General features: G+C 47.4%; 1 protein-coding gene across 1 annotated transcript in view; it reads right to left on the bottom strand.

The window, feature by feature from the left end:
- Positions 1–1,082: 1,082 nt before the first annotated feature.
- LOC146830610 (ly6/PLAUR domain-containing protein 2-like) overlaps positions 1,083–27,796 on the bottom strand; it is a 119,016-nt gene continuing 92,302 nt past the window's right edge. Inside the window, exon 3 of the mRNA XM_085604059.1 lies at positions 1,083–1,733. Coding sequence (XP_085460185.1) covers positions 1,504–1,733 — 230 coding nt within the window. The 3' untranslated portion in view covers positions 1,083–1,503. The remainder of the gene's footprint in view (positions 1,734–27,796) is intronic.

The raw sequence follows: 27,796 nt of genomic DNA, 5'->3' as shown, positions 1-27,796 counted from the left end.
CTCGTAACTTAGCTTTATGAATACAGAAAAGTATTAAAGTTAGACTTTTGGTCTAACTTTACCTTTCTGAAACAGGCTCCTTGTGTCTGATAAGACTCGATGGATAAAAAGTTATTTGTTTGTGGTATATTTTCTCTATATTGGAGGAATTCTTACATGCAAACAGCCTGATCAAACTCAATTTTACATGATCTGCACACACAGAAGAGGCCCAGTGCGCCCAAGGCGGGAGTGGAGCACGAGCATTCGGGATGGTAGCTTCTGTTGCCACTTCTAGAGTAGGGGTGTAAAAGACTATCATTATCAGTTTTCTCTGTGCCAAAGGGTGTTCTTTAAAATGGCCATCAGCACAGCAGCAATAATTCTGTGTGTAGTTGCGAAGCAAGTTTCAATAAGGATGCTTCAATAAGGATGGTGTCTCCTTCTTTGTAGACTATATACATGTAACCCGAGATGCTGGGGACAATTCTAATAACTTGGTTTGTCTTTTTAGGCCTACTCTGTAAAAATGTTGGGGGTCATTTATGAGCCCCTGCGTCACTTTTGCGCCACCGGTGCGTCACTTTTTGTGACGCACCAGTGGCGTAAAACATGCGCCATGATGCGCCATATTTACAAAGTGACGCATCTACCTAGATGCGTCACTTTGTAAACCCCTGCGCTACATTACACCTGCGTCAGGTATAATGTAGCAGGGTGGGCGTTCCCACGTAAGTAAGCATCGTAGAAGTGACGCAGTGAAATCTACGAGATTTCACTGCGCCACTTCTAGGGTGCAAATGCATCAATATCTTGCGCCTGCCTCACAGCAGGCGTAAGACTGACGCAGGCCCTTTCACATGGGGCTTGCCCCATGTGAAAGGACACATTGCTGGAGTTGCGTCACTGTTGTGACACACTCCAGCAATGCGTCACTTTTGCGCCTACAGATACGTCAGAAATACTGACGTATCTGTGACTCCTTGCAACATGATGCGTCATACTGTAAATATGACGCATCATTGGAGTCGCAGGGAGGGCGCAGTGAAAAGTGACGCATCACTGTTTTCACGCAGTGATGCGTCACTTTTCATAAATGAGGCCCGTTGTCTCTACCATGTCTCGACTGTTTAGGGTATCATAGAGATGCGCATTTGTACACTGCAGGATAAATTCTTTCTTACACTGTACAGTTAATACTATTCACTTTTACACCACATACTGACTGAATTTCATGCCTAGTGAGATAAAAGTTAGAAATAAGTAATAGTAGAACCTGCAGGAACTGCAGACACTGTCACAGGTGTACATAAAAAAGTACAATTTGAGAAGCATCTGAAGAGACATTTGGCAAGACGGAATCTTGCCTTCATCACCACCATGTACAGGAGTTTTGAGCCAGTGCCAGTTGGAAGGTTGTGCTCTTTTATTGCCTATGTACATATGCCTTGCACATCCTGCTGCTTTCCTTCTATTCAGCGACCATCTTGGAGTATCAAAGTTCATTTAGGAGGTGCACAGAGACTAGAGTCCTGTCTGGTACAGCACACTGATCAATCCGGCAGATGCGGTCAATAGAACATAACTCATTACTTTGCTGTTTGCATCATTCCTTGTGCCATTGATACCAGCATGATTGCAAAGATCAGAATTGCAGCAGGAAGTGGGATGCTGTATTCCAATGCTATCTTGAGATGGCTTACAGTCTTCCATGCAGTCTTTGACAACAGCCCCATGTCCTGGATAGGGATAAACTGGAAGAGAAATTACACTCCATTAAATATTCTGTTTATCCCCAAAATATATTAACATTCCACCCAGTTTAAAGATCTTATTATAAAAACTTTAAGCTGACATTTTTACTTAAGAGCAGTAGTTTCATTACTTCGAACTGGGCAGTTAAAAAATAAATTATGTAAAACGTATTTGAACTATGTTAGTATTCTGCCGTTTTTTTGTGATTGAATATGAATGTAAAACAAATATATTATATGCACCATAATTGGTATGGAAACATAATTTTCACCAGATTCACAAAGCCTTTTGTCTACCTGAGTTACTTTGAAGTGCCATACATATTATTTTCATGGTTCAAATGCATTTCCTAATTTAACAATGCACATTTTCACAGCCGCAAATCTAGTTATGCTTGTGTATAATAAATATATTTGGTGGATTTTCCAAATGAGTTTGTTTGTGTTAGACAAAGGAAAGTGAGAGGGTGGAACTATGTTGTGCTATCATGCTCCACAGGCAAATCTAGAAAGATGAAATTTAAAAATGATCAGTTTAGAAGAGACAGATGCCTCTCATATACCTAAACTAGCTCAGGTTTTTCAGAATATGGTCTTCAGAAGGAGTGGGCAATTGTTATACACTTTGATCCCAAAGGGGAGCAGGTTTTTTATTGCAGAGTACCCTGACTTCACTTGAGGTGAAGTTGAACATGTCCAGCCATTCGGCAGTGAGGGTATCCTGCAGAAAATCTCCCTAAAATTACCATTTTCAAGGTTGTCAGTGGACAGAGGATGGAGAACAAGCTGCTATGGGGATGAGAGGAGTGTCCAGAATCAGAGAGGTTTAGGATGGTGCAGGAGCAGAGCTTCAGAGATGTGAACCTTACCCAAGGGAGAAGCGGGAAATGGGGAATATAGATTTTGCCTGTGTTGTCCACACAGAAGACAAGGGGTTGGGTGATAGCTGCAAAATGGTTTATGTATAAATCAAGGAGAGGGAGAAAGAAGGAGTTGCGACCCACTCGGCTTCTTATACAAATGCTTAAATATCAGTTTGAGAGTGGATCACTGGTCCTGAAAGAACCAAAGTTAGCATCAGCAGTTCAGAGACTGTTAAGAAACCCTCAATCACGTTTATTGCAGGTGGTATTTCAGCGGTATGTTCGGTTATCCGCTTGTGCTTAACAACGTGACAGCATCATCATTGGGTTACTGTGTGCTTCCTCTGGTTTTTTCAGTAGTGATCGTAGTAGTGAAAAAATAGCCGTGTGTGGTGAGGTGATCTGCGTGAGTGTAAGATAAAAAACTCGGCAAACCAGTCAATAATTTTTAATAAAACTGGGTGCGAGTTTATTAAAAACGCTTTTTGTGCAGTAATAGACGCTTTATGGTCTAGTGCACTATGTGAGAATGTCCAAAAAAAGAGGTTGACATGTTTCAGCTCTATGTCGTGCCCCTAAGGGTCAGGTGGGCTTTCATCAGGACCTAGTATAAGTGTGGGGACCCTAATATTCAAGGGACTCCCAGGTAAGGATGGAATAATTTGTCCAACCGGTACTAGAAAGTTCAAATTGAACCTTGTTTACTCAATTTGAGGAAACCCATCGGGTACAGGAGGCTAAATCCCGCTCTTGTGCAGGGAGGTTAGAGACTTGTTCTGCCGCTGCCTCTCTTTACCCTGGTTTTATTAAAAATTATTGACTGGTTTGACGAGTTTTTTATCTTACACTCACGCAGATCACCTCACCACACACGGCTATTTTTTCACTACTACGATCACTACTGAAAAAACCAGAGGCAAAACCTCCGGGTGGAGGAAGCACACAGTAACCCAATGATGATGCTGTCACGTTGTTAAGCACAAGCGGATAACCGAACATACCGCTGAAATACCACCTGCAATAAACGTGATTGAGGGTTTCTTAACAGTCTCTGAACTGCTGATGCTAACTTTGGTTCTTTCAGGACCAGTGATCCACTCTCAACCTGATATTTAATGCAAAATGGTTTATCCACATCCCTGGGCAATCATAAGCAGCAGTGGTAAAATATCTCAAGTGCTGCTCAAATTGGCGATGTTTTCACCACACCTTTAAATAAACTTAGCAATGTTAACATATTGGTAAGCTTGTAATCTTAAAAAAACATATCGAGTCCTGAACAAATGCATAGTATATCCAACAAGAGCCTCTTTTCTGTTGAATGATTCAGGTTACCTAACATTTTAAACAATGAGTGGAAAAATTGTTTTGGAAATTTGGAGGCTATGTATTCATGTTCTAACTACATTTCTTAAATGGTTCGTATTTTTGATGGAGTCAAGATGACAGTTACCAAAAAGTGTAATGTCATATAGCTAAAGGAGAAAAAATAACGGACTAAGAAATGCATAAGAAATGAAAATCCTTGTAAGGCTAAAAAGAGAAAATGATTGCCAAAATCACCTCTGTTGACTGGCTGATTTGTTGTAAAACTTGCCCGTGTAAGATTTTCCAGGGTCAGTTGATGAAACTTCCCACATACTAGTATATTTCGTGGTTGTAGCATGTCACCCCTAACAAAGCTGATGCACATTTTTGACTCGTAATGTACAGATTTATAGATTGCTAATTGTGAATACTCATCAACAATGCCACTGAGAAACCCGGGGTGTAAAAACCTCTCTTTGATCACAGTTACATGCATGTTTATGTTTCATGTGGCTTTCTCAAATCCTCCCATGTTCAGAAGTGCAAGGATACAGGAATTATGGGGGAACCATGCATATTATATCCTCACCACTCTCATCCCCCTCACCCTGGGCTGTACGTACACAAAAAGTGTATGGGGGCCTGGCTAAGCCACAAAGAAAGATGGCTGCGGCTTAGCGGATCCCCGCCACTCCTAATCTTCGCCCTCGTTTATCCGGCACATTAATCCTGTTCTTGTGTGTGAGCCACTGATCCGAAGGCTCGGGGAGCATAATCTGGCGATGGTGGGACACCAGCATCAATCGGGGGCCTGAGCATCCGGCAAGACCTGAGCGAGGCCTGTTCGGGTGGCGGAGGCCGGGGCCTCGAGTAGGGGCAGCGGCAGCGTGTGCGCCTCCTTGTTGGGCAGAGATACCCGTGGCTCCTGTGTCGGGAGGCCCCAAGAGAGACTTCATACTCCAGCGGACCCGGAGACGAGACCGAGTTCTCGGAGATGGGAGCGGCGAAGCGAAGGCCCTGGCGGCAAGCAAAGCACTGGGGGCACTATTGGCACGAGGAGGAGGAGCTGCTCTGAAAGCCAGCATTTGCCGACCCGGATCTGCTGCCGCCTCTCCAGCGCACAGATTGTACAGGAATCACCCGGGGTGCGTCTTCTTTCCCCCCCTTGCCCTTCTCCACCTGGGCTGGGACTGAGGAGGACAGCTTACAGCCCATAGAGACCTTTGGTGCTGCTGCAGCCGGTGGGAGACAGCGGACAACAGCGGCTCAGTGGAGACACAGAGGTGAAGTGCCTCGCGGCCCGCAGTTCGTGCCCTGACTAATAACTCGGAGATACCACCTGCAGAATACCACGACGGAGAGAGGGTGCTGGGGAGTGCGGACGCGAGGGCCCAGTGCTGTGTTGATACCTTCAGCAGGGCTCAATATATCATGATCCATGATGGCTGGATGACACGTGGTGGTGCCTAGTGTATTGGACTGCGTAACCCACACCACATTGGCGCCAGCAGAGATCTGAGCAAATGACATCTTCACGGGGCGGCCTTGGTGCAGCGCTACACAGTCCCAGAGAGCCCAACGAGGTTGGGCCCATCCTTTCCCCAGTGAGGGCAGCCCATACACCCATTTGCACATCCAGCGCAGCTGACCCCCCCCCGGGCCCAGTTTGTCAACATTTGCAGCACTCCTGGACACGCTGATCGGGAGCATTGATCAACCGGCCCATGATAGAGCCTGAGAGCAGGCAGGGCGCGGTGGTCACTGGCCTCTACACCCCCCTCTTCCCGCAAGAAGATCCTGATTGAGCACTCAATTGACTGGACCTGGTGAGGTGGCCTTCCTGCTCACATCCCGGGGCACGGCTGGGAGTTCCCTTTCTCCGGGAAGTTCACCCACTGCATACACCTCGCTCAATCACCCAATGCGCAATGTCGTCCAACAGAGGCAGCAAACCAGGACAGCAGACCAAGCTGGACAAGTATATGGTTCCCAAAACATCTATGCCTGAACCGTCCCCCACGTGCAGGGGTGGAGGTGAGACGGGAGATGTAGACCCAGAACCCACACTCAACGACGTCCTAGAAGCCATCGCTGGAATCAAGTCATCATTGGAAAACAAGATGGACGCCATTGTGGTGGAGGTCAACTTACTCCGGGCGGACATGAACAAAAATAATGAGAGTATTAAGCAAGTGGAGCTTACCACGGCAAGCCTTGTGGAAGATGCCTCCCAACTGCAGACGGAGGTCAAGGAACTGCAGCAATTCCGGAAATTTGCTGAAACCAAACTGGACAATTAGAAGGGCGCCTTCGGCGCAACAATGTGCGAGTTTGGGTGTTCCGAAAAGATCGGAGGGGCAGGCCACGGATCTCTTCATAGAGGAACTTATTTTAAACCACCTGCAACCCAGGGGACTCGGGAAGTTTTTTGTTATTGAAAGAGCGCATAGAGTTCCCGGGGGACGGCCGAAACCTGGAGCCCCCCCTCGACCGATCCTTGCCAGGGTTCTCGATCGAGACGTGATACTCCACCATGCCTGGAAGGGGCCTCCCCTGAAATATGAAAATTCGGAAATAACCTTCTTCCCGGACTTTACCCAGTTGGTACAGAGGCAAAGACGCTCCTTCTTAGGAATTGAGAAGGCATTGAGAGACAAGGGGTACAAATACGCCATGCTGTTCCCAGCCAGACTTCGAGTAGAGGAGGACAGAAAGGCCTGGTTTATTGATCAACCAGATATAGCGGCGGACGGGCTGGAGAGTCGTTGATTGACCCTCGTGGGACAATGTGGTGAGGTGGTTCCTGGGGGGGTGGACTGGGGGTGGGAGTGCGTTCATACCACCACCCGACCTTTGAAGGGGAGTTAAAATCCTAGCGGGGCAGCCCGATGGTAATCACAGTGGACTATATAAACATTTTAACAGCGCCAGTTGGACATACAGATCTGTAAAAGTGGTAGTACACAATTCTATTGATGGTGGTTAGGGGCGGGAGTCGGAGGGGGCACCACGTACCCCACTTTTCTACCTTTAGTATTTTATAGGGCGACAGGCACTCTGCAAGTTGAATCATGGGCAGTTTGAAGCCCGGAGTGCAGGGGTGCAGGGAGGGGGGAAGTTTGGAGGGAACGTTATTGTTCTACAGGTTTGAAATGTACGTAGAGTTTGGTCTTTCGACAACAACAACTTGGTTTACAGAGCAGGAGCAACTACCATGCATCAATACTGATGGGTACACAGTGGGAGATAGGGGTTAGAGTTCTCAGCTGGAATGTAAACGGACTGGGGGACAAGATCAAACTTGGCATGGTCAAACACTTCATCAGGCGACAGGCCCCAGACGTCATTCTCCTACAGGAAACACACCTTATTGGGAACACGTGCACGGCACTAAACGGGAGGGTATGGGTTGGTGGCACATGCGGGCTTCACTACTGGGTCACGAGGGGTGGGCATATTAACCAAAAATTCATTCCTTTTCACCATGCAAGCCACATGATCTGACGCGCAGGGTAGATATATTGGGGTCTCGGGTAAGTGGAAGGGTAAGACAGTCACATTGTATCAGTGTATGTTCCCCCCGGCCTCCAGAACGACGCATTCAAAGACCTGGGTACTGTGCTCTTGTCACTCCCTGTAGGCCTCCTAGTGATAGGAGGAGATTTTAATGCGGTGGTGTCCGGAACACTCGGCCGTTATCCACCGCGGGAAATCAGACCCGCACAGAAGTGGTTACCGGACGTTTTCGAGTCCATGGGGCTGGTAGATGGCTGGAGGACACATAACCCAGACAGGACCCAAAACACTCATTTATCGGGAGCCCATCGTAGTCTATCTCGTATCAACTACATCCTAGTCCCAGCGGGGCAGGCATTCAACATCCAGGAGGTTCGTCACTTGGGTAGAGACATCTCGGACCACTCTCCGGTCTGGATGAAGTTAGTTCTAGGTCAAATGAGCGCCAGGAGAATAGCCCCCATTAACTCATGGTATCTGAGGGACCGGGAAACCCAGAAGAAGATAGCCCAAGCTACAGACAACTACATTCAGGACAACGAGGGGACTGTTGACTCAGTTCAGACGTTATTGGAAGCTTATAAAACAGATATTCGCGGGGAAACTCTGTCCCTGATTGCGGTAAAGAAAAAGGACAGGCAGGAAGATTTAGTGTATGCGGAGGAAGAGGTATTGAAAGTGGAAGAAGAATTAGCCCAGGCAGTGACCCCCGAAAGACTACATCTCTTTAATCTGAAACAAGACGATTTTAAGAGCATAGCAGAGGACAGAGCCAGGGCGCAGGGCAGAGACGCGCAGAGCAGAATCTATGAACATGGTGATAAGGAGGGGAGACTAATTGCGTGGCTGGATAGGAGGGAATGGGCAGCCCGCCTGGTGCCTGAGCTACAAGGAGACGGCTTGGCATGATTGGGCTGGCCTAAAGGGCAATCAGGCAGTGCCTGTTGGGCTGGTCTGACAAATCAGTGTGAGGAATGTGCGGACCTTTTTTATGGCCTGGTGGAACAGTACTTACTGTTTATTTCCTTGATATTACCACGAGCTTTGTCTGAAGCAAACACCAATGCATGCAGTCTACAGTACCTTGCATTTACCCACACTGAGAGTCTTTACAAGCTCAAAACTAGCCTGATTTGCTGATGTGGGACACTTTTTTCCCCTATCTGGTTACCGAATGGGGGCCAATTTATTTTGTTTCTTTGGGCCTATTTTGCAACCTAATTCGAGTCTGTTGGAAAGTATTATGTAAAAGTGAGTGTTTGAAAATGAACTGAGAAACATTCCTGCCCCTGCCCTGATGACAAAGCAGATGCCAAACTAAGAGGTTCCTTAAGTAAGTTGTCATTGCTAGCGAACAGTCAGTGCTGTCGCTGACGACACTGACTGGCCACCGGCAAATCACCCATTCCGAATATTTTCCTTTTCGCTTTAAATTCTTTTCCAACTGCACAGCCAAAAAAGTGGAGGTGCTTTATCCTTCTTCTTAATTGTTCCTGCAGGTTAATATCACACCCAGACCCAGGGCAATAGAGTGCTTAACATGAGAACCAAATGTTTTTCATTATTTAAGTCAGAGAGCTAAAAACACATGAGATTGCAAAAGCAGAGGCAGGTACTGCACTCAGCTGTTATGTACTTGGGGGGCAGAAGGATTTCCCTTAACATAAAAGGAGTGCATCACAGTTTTACTGCTATCAGTAGTTTAATTTGAAAAAGTGGGCTGACGGAAAAGAAATCCATAAGCCTCTTAACCATTTGTGTACAAACACTGTAATGGTAAGTGCTCAGCAATAGAATGGCCATCCCTCAGCACAAAGGTTAACACTGTCCCCAATAGTTTATAGTACAATGGTGCACTGTAAAGTAGTGTTCCTAAATGTAGGTGTCCAATTCCCAAACTTGACTTTAATATTATAATAAGCCACTCCTCGTCCCAAAGCACAGGTACCCTCCCATTCAAAGAATTGGAGCACTACTGAGAAGTGCCAGCACTATCCCTTCCAAATTATGTTTGCTACGTGAAACTCATCCCCAACTTTACGCCCCTCCACTTTCAGATGTCACCAGCGATCACTGCCTGAGTTCAAACAACAAGCTGAAATAATTGCTGTGATATGACGTAAAAAAGACAAAGCGGCTGTTGGCCCCTCATTAACCCCTTAACTGCTGGGGCTTTTCCCTCCAATGCTGAGCCCTTTTTTGGCTGTTGGAGTAGTTGGTGCTGAAGGCTCCATAACTGGATCTTTTGGAAATGGCCCTCTCTGAAGGATCACCACAAACATTTTACATTTTGCCTTCCTCCTCCACTTTTTCTGACTTTGTTTTTGCTGGACTTAGAACTCTGAGCACTTTACCACTGCGAACCAGTGCTAACGTGCATGTGTTCTCTCCTCTAAACATGACATCATTGGCTCATAACCAATTGGCATATTTATTTTACTTCTAACTCCCAAGTAAAATGCATTACATGTGCTAATGGCTAGTTAATTAAATGCCACTAGGGGGTCTGCAGCACTCAGTGTTCCACCCACTTAAGTAGCCCTCTAACCATGGCTCAGGCCTGCCATTACAGAGCCTGTACATGCAGATTATACTGCCATTTCAACTGGCCAGGCCTAAATCTTCTCTTTTTATACATATAAGTCAACCCTAAAGTAGGCACAGGACATCCCAGTGGACAGGGTGGAATGTATTCAAAAGATAGAACATGTACTCTTGAATTTTACATGAATTCGTTTTTCACTATTGAAAGGCCTATCTCAAATCAAATCAAATAAAAACAAGCTTTATTCGATTTAAGGTAAAATCATAAAAGCACATAATACAAACATTTTTTAAGCTAAAACAGGGTCAACAACATAAGCTTATTCGATCATACATTCAAGATAAAATATCTTTAAAAAGAGATTCAGATCATAATAATTCGGGAACAGATTAAGAACATGAGGATTGCATAGATTTTCTAAATTTAATTACTAATTTTAAGAAACTTGAAACTGCATGAATAAGGGAATCATCTTCTAATAGCAGTAATTTCATGTATGCTGATTTACAGGTACGAATCCCCCATGCCCTCAGAACGGGTAACAGAAGAGCTCTACGCGGGACTTTGTAAAATACACAAAAAAAGACACAATGTATGTCCGATTGTCTGGAGATATCATCACATGGGCACAAGGGAATTTCAGTGGACCAGTCATTACAGAGGGGAAAAGTAACTAAGTGAAAAAACATGCCTAATCTGAGGCGAGTCAGCAATGTACGTGCATATGGACTTAATTCTGAGATAAGATAATATTGGAGACCCTCGCACTGAGTAATTTCCTGGAACCGGAGTACAGTAGGTTTCATTTTCTCCTTGTCCCATCTTTCCATTGCCCGGTGGTCAAGAGCCAACTTTTTCAAGGCGGCTCTCGATAGCCCATCCAAACTGGGCGGGTTATCAAAGAATTCTGGGTGTCCTATCTTTACACAAAGATTTTTCACGTAGGAGAGTCACCTAATATTGGCCATTCCGTTCATTGAGACAGTCGGTAATTACTTCCCTATTTAAGGATGTCTCCTCTGTCACCCAGACCTTATGCCACAATAAAAGAGGGGAGATGTTAACAATGTCACTAATGTAGGGAAGGCCTACTTCAATATGGGTCATGTAAGTTGATGAAAATTTAGAGACTCCTAGTAAGTGGCAGATAAACTGATTCTCACAGCTTTGTAGCGTCTGCACATTTTCTATCCCCCAAAGCCCTGCCCCATAGGTGGCTGAGGAGACAACTTTGGCCTTATAGATTTGTATTAGTTCCAAAGCTGGCTTCCCCCCAATTTTTGCAGAAAAATTGTTCAGGGCTCCCGCAGAACGTAAATAGGCTAATTTCCTAGTTGCTATTGCCGGCTTCCAGCTCCCCCTCCTATCAAAAGTCACACCTAAATAACAGAATTTCTCAGTGGTTTCAATTTTTTGGGCGTCCAGATAAATAGAACAAGGTGCACTTCTAAGGCCCCTGCCACAGACCATGTTGTAAGATTTAGAAGTGTTCACCTTTAATTCCCTATCCCTCATAAAGGAGGTAAATTGAACCACCGCCCGCTGTAGACCTATCCTAGTACGCGACATAATTGCCGCGTCGTCAGCATAGAGTAATAGGGGCACCGAGGTACCCTTTATGGCGGGGTAGTCATATTGAAAATTACTTAGGTGTTCTCCAATAGAGTTAATGTAAATAGTAAACAACAGGGGAGCCAATATGCACCCCTGTCTGACCCCCCGCGAGATAGGGAATTTATCTGAGCATTCCCCCAGACGTCCGAATCTGACCCTTGCCCCTGCGTCCCTGTAAAGTTCACGAATAAACGTGATGATTTGAGCATCAAGGCCCAAAGAAGAGAGTGTTTTCCAGAGAAATTCATGATTCACACAAAAGAACGCTGAGCTTAGGTCAATGAAGGAAATATATAACTTTTCGCTCTTTGCTTGAGTGTACTTTGCAATAATTAAGGCCAGGTTCAAGCACTGCTCAACCGTTCCCTTGCCCGTCCTAAAACCATATTGTAAGTTAGAGATGGCCTGATTTTCAGTCTCCCAGCTCTGGATCCGGTTTAGGATAATCCTACCGGCCACCTTCATCAGTGCATCCAGAAGAGAGATTGGCCTATAACAATTTGGGTCGTTTCTGTCACCCTTCTTGAATATTGGCACGACAGTAGCGTCAGGCCAAGATGCCACAAATCCCTGTTGGTTAGACTTGTTTAAAACATTGGTAAGTAAGGGTGCCCATAAATCCATCTCTGCCTTATAGACGTCGATTGGGACACCGTCGGGACCCGGAGCCTTACCAGGTGGACTGTCCTTAATAGCTTTATTGACCTCTTGGAGGCTGAAGATAATATTCAACGGAAAAGCATTTCGCTCGCCTGGTCCGCCGGGGTCCGTCAAACTGAGAGTTAGCGAAGGAGGACAGTGCTCTACAGTCGAACTATTATATAACTGCTTAAAATGGTTCACCCAGGTGTCCCCTGGGATAGCCACGTCTAAGATATCTTCCGCTCTGCTTTGCAGGTAAGGGGCATCTACCACTTTCCAAAATAGTGTACTATCACGTTGTAGCGAGGCCTCACGTAAGGCCGCCCACGCCTCCCGCTTAAGGGTGGCTTTTCTCATTTTAATGGTCAATTTGTAAGCTCCTCTAGCTTGACGGATTAGGTCTTGGTTTTTTAGTTTAGTCTGTAGGGCCTTTTTGAGAGAAGTCAAAGCTTTGGTGCATTTATTATCAAACCAACCCTGTGGGCGCTTAGCTGTTTGCCTATGTTCTCTAAATAAAAGATCTTTTACTGTCCGTTGGATATTAGAAAAGGCAGCCACGACTTTATCAGGTTCCATGTCAGCTGTTAAACATACATGAATATCCTCAAGAGACGTCGAAACCAAGCTCTTTAGGAAGCCAGCTGGCTCAACTTTATCCCATTTGACAACATACCCATTTACAGCACCGAGATTAACCTTGGGGGCATAATTAGGGTTCTTCTTGGGTTGACTACATTCTCCCATTGTTTTTACAGAGAATGATATGGGGTAATGATCTCCGAAGAGAGCCTTTCCAGTCTCCCAGAGGGTTATGCAGCCGACATGGGCCGGGGACATTAAGGTAAAATCTATGGTGGAGTTACACCCTCGCCCATTGAAAGTTGGTTGAAACGGGACGATCGGGCTGCACAGTTCATTTACAAAGGATAAATTCAAATAGAACATCATGTTATTTAAGGAGTTGCCTAATTTTGAGTGGGTAAAATGGGTAGGGCAATCTTCCCCATAATCTGCTAGGCCGCACAAACCAGTTGCAGAAAGGGGGCAGACAGTGCAATTAAAGTCACCTACCCAGATTAACACCTTCTCACCTACAAGATTGTCTATTAAAGATATTATGCTATTTAGAAGGTTGTGAAGAACGTGCTCTATATGGATAGATGGTACGTTATTATAAAAATTAATTAAAATTACATTGACAGAGCGGGGCCCTTTAAAGATCAGGACCTGATAAAACTCCGCGTTAAGACACTTGTTGACCCTGAGTTCTGCAGTTGTAGCCACATAAGTACAAAGGCCTCCTTTATTCCTGCCCTGCTTACTAATAAGTGCGGGCGAATGAAAGGTTTGGAATCCTATAATGTGGATTTCCTCGGTCGTCCAGGTTTCCTGCAAACAGGCTATGGTATGTTTATTAATAACATCCAGCCATGCTTGCTGGTGGACTTTTTTACTCAAACCTGCCACGTTCCACGTAATCAGGCTGTAAGATAAAGAACTCGGCCTAACTTCCGTGGTTGCTACACTGGAGCTTATACTAAAGCTAATATCGCTGGGTAAATGTTGTGTCGTTAATAGCTGAGGAGTCACAATGGAGGAAGAAAGCCTACATTCCCTGTTGGTTGTGCTAGCACCGTCAAGCGCCTGTGTCCTAATTACCCCAGTCCCCTCTGTTTCGCCAAATATAACTGGGTTGTTTAAATCCGGTGTGTTGACATTGTCCATAATAGACTTTGGGTTAATGGGGTCAATCAATGTTAATGGTCAATCGACCATTTCTAGACCGCTGAATCGGTTATGTGTGGGAATACCAGACCAAGGAACCCGGCGCGTGCGCTCATGGTTTACCTCCCTCCACATATGTGTCCCACCCCAACTGTCCCAGTCTCTACCCAGGTGTCGATGCCCCACCGTTTTCCAAGAATTGTCATATTGGGGATGGCAGGGATCCATTGTCTGCCTGTGGCTGTCATGGTCGAAATAGCGGGGACCCATCGGTTGCCGAGATGGCTCTTGGATGTTTGACAACCTTGGTGGGTAAAAAAAGGAAAGCCGTTTGATGCTTATTCCTCCGCTTTCATATGATTTTTCCCATGCACAGATATGGTCGACTGCTCTAGGATCATCAAAGGTTACCACGATGCTGTCGCCTGGCAATGATTTCCGGCCTTGGCCCACCCAGGTGGTTCTACGTACCATAAGGATCCTGTAGGACCTTGTCGGTGGGACAGGGCAATTAGTGTTGAGCCAGAATTGCACTTTATTCTTTAGGGACCATGTGGGTTCTGAATTATAATCCAAGAGTTCAGGGACACCTGTCATTACTGCCACAAGGGGGTAGGCTGGGCAGTTGATCTACCCTCATACCACCTGTGTCAGAAACTGTGGGTGCCGATTTTGAAGCTATCAACGGCCAGGCCGAAATTGTTGAAGCTTGAGCATTTTGTACCGTTGTTTTTTGGGGCAAGGTACTTGCCACTGTTGAGGTGGCGGTGTTTTTAGGGGCGGGTTTTACTGGACTATTAATTTTTGAGTTAGTAGATGGAATTAATTTTTGTGATGGGGCAGTAGGAGTAGAAATAAGATTTTGTGGGGGTGCTGATTTGGCTGGATTCTGAATCTGGTTTTTTGCTCGTGGAATTTGTGTCCCTAATACCTGCTTAGTCTTATGCAGATTTAAAAGATTGGTCAATTTATTTTCTATTTTCGTTAACCTAAGTTCTATTGGGGTGAGTAGTGATTTCAATAGATCCGCTATACTGTTTAATGACATCTGTAAATTATCAGACCGGAGTGGGTCTCCACCACTAGGGACATCAGTCAATGAGGCCACAAAGATGGGGTCGGAACTATCGTGTGCTGAGCGATGTAGTATCGCAGAGTGAACTACTTGTACCTTTCTCGAGTGTAAGTTCTCAGTTGAACTAGGCCTAGAAACTGATTTATTAAAAACTGGTGTATTGGGATCTAGGGAAGGCTGGTTTATGTCTATCTTCCTTTTCCTCACAGCACCCTCCCTCCTCCCTCTATCTCTTCTTGTTTCATCTGGTGTAACTTGCGAGGATAGCTGTGGGGATTGCGGGGGGAGGTCGGGGGATTTTTCCAGATCTGTGCTGGTCTGTAGGTCTGATAGCGGAGATGCAGATAAATCTACCATGCTTGGTAAGCTACGCCTACCTTCATTCAGGGACCTAGATTCAGGAGCAGTAACTAGCTCAGGGGATCTTACACTCGCTAGAGTACCCAAGGAAGATCTCTTGGCGCGTGCAAGGTCTAAAGACACCCTACCCTCCATAAGGCTGATACTCTGATCAATAAAAGAGTTTGCCTTAATGATAAAGTCGTCCATTGGTCCTAGGAGGTTACCCACCCCTCCCGCGGCCTTTTTTTTCCTGCCTCTTGTTAGCACCATTGTATTAGTGGGATAAATGGCTTGCCGGTGAATATATAAAGGGGCAGGTGTACGAACCCCAGGGAGGTCCGGCGAGACGGGACAGATAAAGGGGGGGTGGCCCGGTCCCGGCCTCCACCGTCCTCGAACGGCCTCAAACGGCCTGCTCTTTGCCCGGTCTTCGCCCCGGGCGCGGACCGCTGGCGCGGTAAGATGGAATGGATATATCAGTGGAGGGAACGGAGGGGGGTGCGGGGCAGGGAAGAGTCTCCAGGTGTGCGAAGTTAGGCAGTCAGGCAGCACCCTGGTCCTCGCAGTCCCGGCCTCTCAAACGTCACAGCGGCCCCTCCTCAGGCAGCACAGCCCACCCCTCGGTAAGTGAGCAGCAACGGGGGCAAGAACAAACTCCAAGGGCAATGTCAGCAGCAGCGAGCGGCTCCCGCGAAGCGGGGGCCGCGAGGAGTAATGTAGGCAGTGGGGGCGGGGCCGGGAAGAGTCTCCAGGTGTGCGAAGTTAGGCAGTCAGGCAGCACCCTGGTCCTCGCAGTCCCGGCCTCTCAAACGTCACAGCGGCCCCTCCTCGGGCAGCACAGCCCACCCCTCGGTAAGTGAGCAGCAACGGGGGCAAGAACAAACTCCAAGGGCAATGTCAGCAGCAGCGAGCGGCTCCCGCAAAGCGGGGGCCGCGAGGAGTAATGTAGGCAGTGGGGGCGGGGCCGGGAAGAGTCTCCAGGTGTGCGAAGTTAGGCAGTCAGGCAGCCCCCTGGTCCTCGCAGTCCCGGCCTCTCAAACGTCACAGCGGCCCCTCCTCAGGCAGCACAGCCCACCCCTCGGTAAGTGAGCAGCAACGGGGGCAAGAACAAACTCCAAGGGCAATGTCAGCAGCAGCGAGCGGCTCCCGCAAAGCGGGGGCCGCGAGGAGTAATGTAGGCAGTGGGGGCGGGGCCGGGAAGAGTCTCCAGGTGTGCGAAGCTAGGCAGTCAGGCAGCACCCTGGTCCTCGCAGTCCCTTCCTCTCAAACGTCACAGCGGCCCCTCCTCAGGCAGCACAGCCCACCCCTCGGTAAGTGAGCAGCAACGGGGGCAAGAACAAACTCCAAGGGCAATGTCAGCAGCAGCGAGCGGCTCCCGCGAAGCGGGGGCCGCGAGGAGTAATGTAGGCAGTGGGGGCGGGGCCGGGAAGAGTCTCCAGGTGTGCGAAGTTAGGCAGTCAGGCAGCACCCAGGTCCTCGCAGTCCCGGCCTCTCAAACGTCACAGCGGCCCCTCCTCAGGCAGCACAGCCCACCCCTCGGTAAGTGAGTAGCAACGGGGGCAAGAACAAACTCCAAGGGCAATGTCAGCAGCAGCGAGCGGCTCCCGCGAAGCGGGGGCCGCGAGGAGCAATGTAGGCAGTGGGGGCGGGGCCGGGAAGAGTCTCCAGGTGTGCGAAGCTAGGCAGTCAGGCAGCACCCTGGTCCTCGCAGTCCCGGCCTCTCAAACGTCACAGCGGCCCCTCCTCAGGCAGCACAGCCCACCCCTCGGTAAGTGAGCAGCAACGGGGGCAAGAACAAACTCCAAGGGCAATGTCAGCAGCAGCGAGTCGCACCCCATAGGATAACATTGGAATAAATTTATTACATCTTATTGAAAGTCCCAGTTGTGAAGACATCGACTCTTTCAAATTTGGTGTCTACTGACACACTTTAAAATAACAACTGATGATGAAGTCTGATTTTAAGTTACAGTCTGAAAATTACACTTTTAGAAAGATGCAATTTTCTTTCTTTAGCCATTCTGAGCCTGCTGGCTTTCTCTGAATACATGTCTGGGTTGGGTTGGGTGGCAGATGAGCTTTGTGCATTCCCTCTAGATGGCCACACACTAAAAGACCTTAGGTGTGACTTGATGGGCCATCCACATCCTGATGGGCCATCCTCGGTAAGATGGGAGGGAGGGGCTGACACATCTGAATAGGCTGGGTCCTGTCCCCATACAAATGGGCAACATACCCCCCTGGATTGAGTCTGGAGTAAGGGCAGGAAGGGATATACTCTGTGCACTTCAAAGCTTTCTTTGAAGTCTCGCCCACTTGTGACTACTCTGCCAGGAAAAAGAACTGCTGTGGCACTTAAGGACTGCCACTCTGTTGGGCTCTAACCTTGAGGTGCCCTTGCCTTTCTGAGCTGGCCTGCTGATTTCCTGTTTGGGGAAGAAGGACTGGACCTGCATCACTTGAACCCGGAGTGACTCCAAGTGCTTGCTGGCTTATCTCCTGTTCTAAGTCTCAAGGAAATCAACAACTTCAACTCATCCTGCTACAGACAATGGACTTTGCCTGCTGCAAGTCTTGCCCTGCCAAGTGGTGCCAATCCAGTTCCGAGTGCTTAGTAATAGGTATAAAGTGTTGCATCAACCAGAACCCTTGCATCCTCATCAAAGCCAGCACATATTCGACTTTGCGTGGGTCGGAATCTGCACATCCCCGTCAAAGCGTGGAAAGAAGCTGGTGCATTGCACTTAGAACCAGTGCGTCACCTTCGGAATCAACGTATCACCTGCTGCTGGAGCATTAGCTATGCATGGCCTTTGGAACCGCTGACTCGCACTCAGAACCAATGTATCGCCCGCATTCCATGGGGAATCTCAACGCATCTCGCCCACTACGTGGCCCAACACCGAAACATTGGTTTGGCTGCACCTTTCATCTTCTTTGACGACAACACAAGCCCAGATTGAGGTACTGTTGTTCAGCGGGTCCAAGTAAGTCCCTATATCTAGACCTTGCTCCTATGCGATCAGCCTGAACTTTTGACTTTGCCCAGGTCCAGCGCGACTATATATCTCAGCTTATTGTTTCTAAGTGCTATTTTACTTTTATTCTTTGAAAATTCATATCTCAACTTCTTCTTGTTGGATTTTTTGTCATTTTGGTCTTGTATTTATAAAATCATAATCAATTTATCTAACCCGGTGTAGATTCTTTTTGAGGAGTTTTTATTGTGTTACTGTTGAAGTGTTGCACAAAATCGTTACACATTGCCTCTTAAGTTAAGCTTGACTGCTTTGTGGCCAGATACCAGAGGGTGAGCACATGATATTTTAGGGTGTGCTGTGACTTAGCCTAACTAGGATTGTGGTTCCTGATTGGACAGAGTGCATACCTTTGCCAACCAGAAACCTAATTTCTAACATTGGTGCTAAGCATTGAGGATAGGACTAGTGTTTGTGCAGTGCCATACGGTAACTGGTTGAATACCCACCTACATCCAAGACCATTTAGGATTTTTGTAATTTCTCCCTGTTTTGCATTAAAAAGAAATACTCTACATCATGTTTCTGGCTGTGGATTCCACAACTGGAGCCATAGAATTTAAGATGGCCAATCTAGAAACATACATAGTGGCCTAGCTTAAAGATGTTTCTAAGCAGATGGGAGTTCCTGCCAAGAGTGCCACCAAGAAATGGAATTTCAAAAGGTGCTGAGGGCCTGAACAGAAGCCCGCTGCAATGAGTGTGATGGAATGAGGGAGCCTGAGAATGGCTCTTCTAAGAAGACACCTGCAGCAGTTGAGGGCGTCACCCCTGAGCTTGAGCTCACTGTTAGATCACGAACCTGCGTGTCCTCCAGTGGCTTATCCCCAGAGGAGCTGAAGGAGGGGAGAGAGAATTTAAGCTACAGCTGGCGGTATAAGAGAAGAAGGCTGAAAGGGAGGCCAAAAGAGCTGAGGCAGAGAGAGCCTTAGCAGAGAATAAACACCTTCTGGCTCTTGAACTGAGTCTAAAAGAGCTGGACGTCATAGCCAGGCAGTTAGATTCCAGCAGTGATGGTGGCAGCATACACTCAGTACATAATGGAGACAAGAAGGTTTATATCCCCAAGGACTTATATTCCTGTTACACGGTGGGAGATGACATTGATAAGTGGATTTCTGCTTCTGAGGATGAACTTAAGGTTCACATGGTTCCTGAGGAGCATTGGGGGCCGGGGGGGGGGGGGGGGTCTGTGGACATGTCAACACTTGGGAGAGGCTCACTTCTTACATTAAAGGTTGGGGGCCAAACCAAGTACACCCCTATGAAGACCATTTTGATTGTCAAATTTGGACTGACCCCTGAGAAGTATTACCAAAGATTCCGGGACAGTCAGAGCTTCCCAACCGGTCCTGGGTAGATTTTGTTAATTACTCTTGAATGGCTGGGTAAGGGGCAGTACAGTTAGTGATTATGTTGGGTTGTACCATTTGATCATGAGAGAGAAAATGTTCAGTATTTGTTTTGCAGAGTTGCACCAGTTCCTATTCGACAATAAACTGACTGACCCCAGGAAGGACGCTGAGGAGGCAGACCTCTGGGCTGGCACCAGAGTGTCCAAGAAGGTACCTGGGAGTGACCCCAAGAAGGGTGATTCAGGTTCCTCCCAACAGAGGGAGGGGTAAGTTAAGCAAGACCCAGACAGATTCCACAATAAGGGGGAGGAGAGCATTCTCATGCCCCATCTGAGAAACAGGGTGGTGATTCTGGTGGCTGGTGGCCCAGGACACTCCATTTCCAACCCTGCTGCTTTGAGTGCTCCCAATTAGGACACAAGCAGGGGGACTCTGTTTATCCAAAGAAGCCACCCACTATTGGGACAGCGACAGGAATGGCTACTGTGGACTTAGTTGTAAACTGTCCCAAAGTGCAGGCCGTAGACCATGACATGATCTCCCTTTGTTGGGAGATTGACTCAGAGGGTGGGTTGGTGATCCCTGAGGTTGGGAATCATCACTTCCACCAAGTGGAAGTGAATGGGGTCCCAGTCACTGCTCTGAGGGATACAGAGGCTAGCCAGACAATGGTTGTGGAAAAGCTATTTACCCCAGAGCAGTTCAGTGGCCAGGTTTGTAGGGTAACTCTGGCCCATGGGCAGGAAATATTTCACCCTATTACCCTGGTATCCCTGAAGTGGAGTGGGGTAGTATCATAGAGGAGGTTCATTATAAGTAGTCCTCGGATGCCCATAGACTGTGCTCTATGGAATAAGTTGCCCTCTGTGTAAGAACAGAGAGGGGTGGTTGCAAAAGGTGCAGTTTCCGTTCAGTTTTCTAGGGGTACCACTCACAAGTGGATGGTAGAGGAATCCAGATGAAGGGTCAGAGTGAGGGAGGGCTCCCTCTTGTCCCCTGTTCAGGCTCAAGGTGCAGACAGTGGGTTGATTGAGAAGTGTCAGTTTACCACCCCTTACCTGGTGGGAGGAAGACTGGAATCAGTGTGCAATGCAACTGGAGCTACTGCTCCCACTCTGAGATACCTCAGAAGTCAGAGAAACCTCAGTAGCCCACAATGAACTCCTTGCCTGCTTCAAGGCTAGAAGAAAGGCCTACCCAAAAGCCCCATTTAGGACCTCCACCTGCTGGTGGATGACCTGGGGCCAGGCTCCTGACACTGACAGCTGCCAGTGGCCTCTGTTGGTTGCTTGTAGACCTTGTTTTCCCTGGGTTGGGGACAGAAATCAGACCCAAGGGGTGGAATGGGCCACATCACTTTGTCGGTCATGGTGATACTGTCTGCCCACTGGGATGCCTCTGTGAGCAAGTTAAGGTTAGGTGCTGCAGTTCATTAATGTGACATTCATTTACACATCACACAGTTTTTGATCTGTAGTTTATACTGAAGAGCTCAGCTCGGCTGAACCTTGGAGCAGGCACGAGAATGAAAACCCCTTTTGTGAATATTTCACAGGTTGCAGAGTTACAGTGTGATCTAAGAAGGAAAGTTCTTTCACCCAGAGCTTTGGCAGGCAAAGTGTGAGAGAGCTGATGCAGGGTGAGTTGAGCTGCAGTCTTCCATTTGCACTTAACAAAGTTGTCATAATTGTAATAGAATACTAGAAAATACAAATGTTAAACTTCAAATGTTCATAAAGGGACAGCAAGTGTCAGATCTGCACATGGGCTCACTCAGTGACTCTATATCACAAGGGTCACAAGGTTACTGTGTTTGACTTCCTTTCGCAAATAACTGCAACATGGAACTTTAGTACCATGAAAGATAATCAAACTTTCAAATCAAACAATGCACTAGCGCCCCAACAATCACTTACAAATTGAACTTACCATCGATTAGATGGTATCTAGATGGGAGAATTGATCAACAATCTAACAGAAAACATTCATGCTGAACAATATAACAATAAATATTGCGTGTTTCACCACTTACAATACCAAAAATGTGATCTATGAATTAAATGTCTTCATAATCTCAAGCATAACAGAGCATCGGTCTCTATAACAGCAAAATTGTAATACTAACAAAATCAGAGTTTCGCAGGCAAGGACCCCAAATACATAAGGGGGCAGATTTATGAGGTTTTGCTGTAGGGAAGCGCAGCAGGCCTTCCTGCTGCGCTTCCCTACGGCAAAAGAAAAGGGCAGGGATGCGCCGTATCTATAAAATGCGTTACAACAAACAATTGATGGACGGAATGCTGACAATGCAGACATTCTCCCCCAGTCAAGAGATCTGGGTTAAATTCATCGTTCTTTTGCCCACTACACCACCCCAGTTTAGACATGGCCATATGCAAATCAGTCTTGACCCTGTGCCTCATGGGAACAGTCCAGCCCGAACTGCCAAGCCATGTCTTCCCTGGACCGGAATCAAGCATCCTAGGACCGGTTTCTGGCTATCAGCCATCATCAGCCAGGATAGCTTGACTCCAGTGGTGTAGTGAGCACGAGTCCCACGTCTGGGAATACCCATCCCACTTAGGGCGAAAAGCGTTACAACAAACAATTGATGGACGGAATGCTGACAATGCAGACATTCTCCCCCAGTCAAGAGATCTGGGTTAAATCCATCGTTCTTTTGCCCACTACACCACCCCAGTTTAGACATGGCCATATGCAAATCAGTCTTGACCCTGTGCCTCATGGGAACAGTCCAGCCCGAACTGCCAAGCCATGTCTTCCCTGGACCGGAATCAAGCATCCTAGGACCGGTTTCTGGCTATCAGCCATCATCAGCCAGGATAGCTTGACTCCAGTGGCGTAGTGAGCACGGGTCCCACGTCTGGGAATACCCATCCCACTTAGGGCGAACTTTGTTGTATCTATAAAATGCGGCGCATTCCTGTCCTTTTACCCTGCGCCGGCGCACAATGGGCTGCCTGCGCCAACGCAGGCACCTCTGCACCATGGTGCAAGGGTGCCTGCGTTGCGGAGATGAATATTTTTGTAGAGGAAGGGAAACCTTTCTGTACAAAAATAATCACAAGAGGTTTTTCCTCTTTGTATGGGTGCTGCAGAATGCAGCACTCATAGATAAAAGAAAAACGAGGAGAAATAAAGATATTTCTCCCCGTTGCGCCTCCCTTACGCCTCCCCTGGGGAGGCGGAAGCTTTTGGCGCTGCCTCAGATTTACGATTTCTCGTAAATCTGGGGCAGTGTCAAAAGGCCATGGATGTTGCTGGGAACGCCCCCAGCAACACCCATTGCACGCCCCTTTAACTGCGTTAAAGGGACTGATATTTATGAGGCAGCATTAAGCCAAAAAAAGTGGCTCAGTGCTGCCTGATAAATATCACGCAGGCTTCTGCGCCACGGAACGTCACAAAAAGTGACGTTCCGATGGCGCAACGGGCCTCATAAATCTGCCCCAAGGTGTTTTAAGAAAGAATCCAAAATGAACTTGAAATTGGCCACAAGGGCTCAATGGACGTCCCCAAATACAAAACATCATATAAACATCAAGTATTGTACAACAATCGTCACCAAATACAATTTATTTTTATTTATTTTTTATAATTCTTTATATTAAACATAATCGACAGAAATCACTATTGAAAATCACGAGCAAGAGACATTACAAATTCCATATTTCCAATCTAGTACACAGTAAATCAAGTCGCAATTTACAATATAAGACAAATCAAGGGGTCTCAAGAGTCTCAGGGTCCAGCAGGGGAGTCGGCAGAGTACAGATATCACCTCTGTAGTGGTTCCATGGCCCCCACACCCTATGCCATTTCCCAGGGCACCCTCTTACTACATAGACCGATGTTTCCCTGAACATGCACCAGTCTAGGTCTTCCTTCCACTTTATCAGCGTAGGTGACTGGTGGGCCCCCCACTGCTGTGCAATATTCCTTTTCGCTATTATGAATGCCAGAGTTGCCATTGTGTAGTGTACAAGGTGAGATCCGTAGGTTCCCAAATGTTTAGGAGACACCTCTGAGCCTCGAGCTGAAGGTCAATATGGAGTACCTCCCGTAGCGTGCGGTGTATGGCTTACCAATAAGACTGTATGTGTACACAATCCCATAAAATGTGTATAAAGGTTCCGGTCTCCCCGCACCCTCGTCTGCACTCCCCGTTTTCTGCTCTGCCCATTCGTACCAAGCACGGCCATGTGATGTAAATCCTATATAGTATTTTGAGCTGTACCAATCGTAACCTTGCCTGGACTGCAACTTCTATCAGGGAGGAGACCACCTCCTGCCAATCTCCCTCATCCAGTTCCAAGTCATCCCTAGCCCATTTCTCCTTCAATGATTGTGATGGATCGTCCATATTATTAATCTGTTTTTTATAGATCAGGGAGATGGTTTTCTCAGGGAGGTGTCCATCAAGTAGTCTGTCCTTCAAGGGGGAGGCCTCTGGAAGTGTGGATCTGTTGACAACCTGGGTGAACAAGGCATGCCGTATTTGAAGATACCGATAATATTCGGTATCCGCCAGGCGGTACTGCTGTTGGAGGGAGGCGGAAGAAAGAATAGTCTCCTTACCCCAGATATCTTTGATCTGTGAGATTCCAATAAGGTCCCATTTATCGAAGCCCTTGGACTTCCATAGACTCCCCAGCCTCTTGGAGTCCCACAGTGGAGTAGCCAGGGTGAGTCTACGGTCCCATCCCAACTGTTTGTTAGCCTCATGCCAAACATGGATTGAATGTGCAGTCAGTCCCGTGAGAGGGTGCCTGCGGGGCATGGCATATAGCGCTCTAGCATACTCCCCCCCTGGAAGCAGCCATCTATCCATGGCATATCCGGGGTCATCTGGTCGACCATAAATTCCATGGTTGATAACTGCGAGATGGGACACCCAATAATACTTCCTAATATCAGGGAGACTAATGCCCCCATCATACCAATTGAGGGTCAATTTGGTTAGGGCAATGCGGGGCTTACCGTCCCATAGAAGATCTCTTTGAAGGTTATCTATTTCTTTGAAATAAGATGTAGGAACTGGGTCCATCGCATTTTGGAGAGCGTATAGGAAGCGGGGCAATGCTATCATTTTGAAAAGGACCACTTTACCTAACAATGAGAGGGGTAGGGACTTCCAGTGCTTGACGTCACTTTTCAGCCTCCGTATAGGTGGCTTTAGATTGCGGGCAAATCGGAGCTCTGAGCTCAGCGTGATAAAGATACTAAGGTAACGGAAGCTGTCCGCCGCTATTTGAGTCGGGCAGCCCCGAGGAGGGTGGGTGATTCTCCCTGTAGAACATAGACCACAGATTTCGACCAGTTTATGGTAAAACCGTAGTACCTCCCAAATATCGCGAGAATGTCAAGGAGGCCGATCAAGGAGGCTCTTGGGGAGGTCAGATATAACAGAATATCGTCTGCGTATAACGACATCTTATCTTCCCAACCCGCGGACCACCGCATCCCACGAATAGCTTGATCCCCACGGATCGAAGCCGCCAGGGGTTCTAAGGCTAACGCAAAGAGGAGCAGAGACAGAGGGCACCCCTGGCGTGTTCCACGGCTCCGTTGGAAAGCTGGAGATTTGCGGTTGTTCACAACAACCTGGGCCATGGGGCTGGAGTATAACAGACGGACCCAGCCCGTAAAGACAGGACCAAACCCCAGCTTTTCCAGCACGGCAAAGAGATACGACCATTCCACCATATCAAATGCCATGGTGGCGTCTCGGGATACCAATATGGCGGGTTCAAGTATGGTTAGTACTCTGCCCAGAACACCATGCAGGTGGCGTAAATTAAGGGCGGTATTGTGGTGTGGCATAAAGCCTGACTGGTCGGGGTGTACTAGTGTATTAATAACTTTAATCAAGCGCGTAGCTAATAGTTTTGCGAGAATCTTAGGTTCTGCGTTTAGCAGCGATATCGGTCTATAGGACGCACACCTAGTTTTGGGTTTGCCCTCCTTATGAATGACTACGATATTTGCGACCTGTCTGTCGAAGGGGAGTATTCCCCTATCCCTGCTCTCCATGAACATAGAACGGATATACTGGGATATCTTGTCCGGTCGCAGTTTGTACAGTTCGATGGGAATGCCATTAGGACCTGACGCCTTTCCCGAATTCACCCACCGGATTGCCTGTGCCACCTCGTCATCTGTGAGAGGGGACACAATTGGAGCATCCGATCCGGAAATTTAGAAGCTGAAGCTAGGACGCTGAGCACTGGATTCTGCACAGAGTATCAGCTCTGCTTTAAGTGGCCCATTGCGCAGAATTCAGTTCACAGCTTCCCGCGCTGCTATACCAAGTGCTTCGACAGGCTCAAGGTGGACAAATTCTGCAGAACTTTGGAAAGCCTTTTAGCTTTCAGCACCCACTTGTGAGTCTTCCCATGCAATGGGAAAAGAGAGAGAAACTAAGGGCCATATGTAGATAGCTAAATACCGGTCGGTAATGGCCGAAAATCAGTAATTTTCCCATTACCGACCGGTATTTAGCCCTTTCCAATATAGGAGGCAGGTTTTGAGGATTCGGTAATTTACCGAATCGGTATTTTAAGTAGGCCTGGGCGAAGCACTACGCTACGCTCGCGTAGTTTGCGAAGTTCGCGCTACTTCGCACTACGCGAACTGCACGTAGCACAGTGCGAACACGCGTAGCGTAGTGTTGCGTAGTGCTGCGGTCATTTTTTGCTTGCTCGCGGTCCTCAACGTCAAGTTGGCGACCGCGAGCAAGCAAAATGACATCCTGGCGAGACTTTTTCCTTGTTCGCGATCGCGAGCATGGAAAATAAACCTCCCGGCGAGATTCCCAACGCGAGAGGGTCAGGTTTCTCATTGCGAGGGGTCGCGTATGCTCGCGACCGCTCGCGATGAGAAACTACCAGTTCGCGTTGAGAAAGCTGCAGCTCGAGGAAAAATCTACTCGAGCAGCAGAAAACTACAGCTCGCACTGCGCAAGATGCCATTTTCAATGATTGCACAGTGCCGGTTGCTTGTCCGCACTGTGCAATCATTGAAAACAACATCTTGCACAGTGCGAACATGTTACTTCGCAGTTCGCGAAGTGCTACGCGTAGCTCGCGTAGTGCGAACTTCACTTTGCGTAGCTTCGCGAAGTGCTACTTCGCGAACTACGCCCACCCTTAATTTTAAGAAATCGATAAAATACCGATTCGGTAAATCACCGAATCCTCAAATCCTATGTAGGGAGCACTCAAGTGAGTGCTTTTTTGCTTCAAGGATTCGTTATTTACCACCAACTACAGGTTGGTGGTAAATACTGAATACCTGTTAAAAAGCACTTTTGTGCTTTTCTAGATATGCCATGTGGCAGACATACATGCCCTTAGGGCATGTATGTGCGCCACATGTGCACACATGCACGATTCAGGGGTGCAACAGGGTGTCAATGTGACACCCTGCCACCCTTGAATCTGCTCCCCCTATTACCGAATCGGTATTTACCGAATCGGTAATAGTCAATGGCTTCCCATTCATTCCTATGGGCCTCCAGGCCCATAGGAATGAATAGGAAGGTATTGCTTATAACCGATTCGGTTAATACCGAATCAGTAATACCGAATATTACCGAATCGGTAAAATTTACCGAATTTTTACCTACATTATATTTACCGATTCATAAATACCGAATCGGTAAAATTCGGTATTTAAGAATCGGTAAATATAAATTACCTACATATGGCCCTAAGTGCGGTATTTTTTTTTTTTTTATTTTAAATTTTTTTTCTTCGAAACCGTTAGCACACAATAAAATACAAACAAGGGCCTACAACCACCAGGGCCGGCCGCTATAGAGCCCGAGGGCCCGCAATGTAGCGCCACACACTCAGTTGAACCATAAGCAAGGCGCCCGGCAGTTCGTAAGCACATATAACAGGCCGTGGCCATAGGCCAAGAGCAATTGAAAACAACAGTTTCATTTTGTATTATATGTAAAACACACTCAAGGCAATGAGAGTCTAAAGTAACAGCGTGCTCTTCCCGGGACGGGGA

Source organism: Triturus cristatus, chromosome 5_1, assembly GCF_964204655.1.
Source record: "Triturus cristatus chromosome 5_1, aTriCri1.1, whole genome shotgun sequence".
Classification (NCBI taxonomy): Eukaryota; Metazoa; Chordata; class Amphibia; order Caudata; family Salamandridae; genus Triturus; species Triturus cristatus.
The sequence above is the reverse complement of the archived record's forward strand: the minus strand, read 5'-3'. Positions and strand labels throughout refer to the sequence as shown.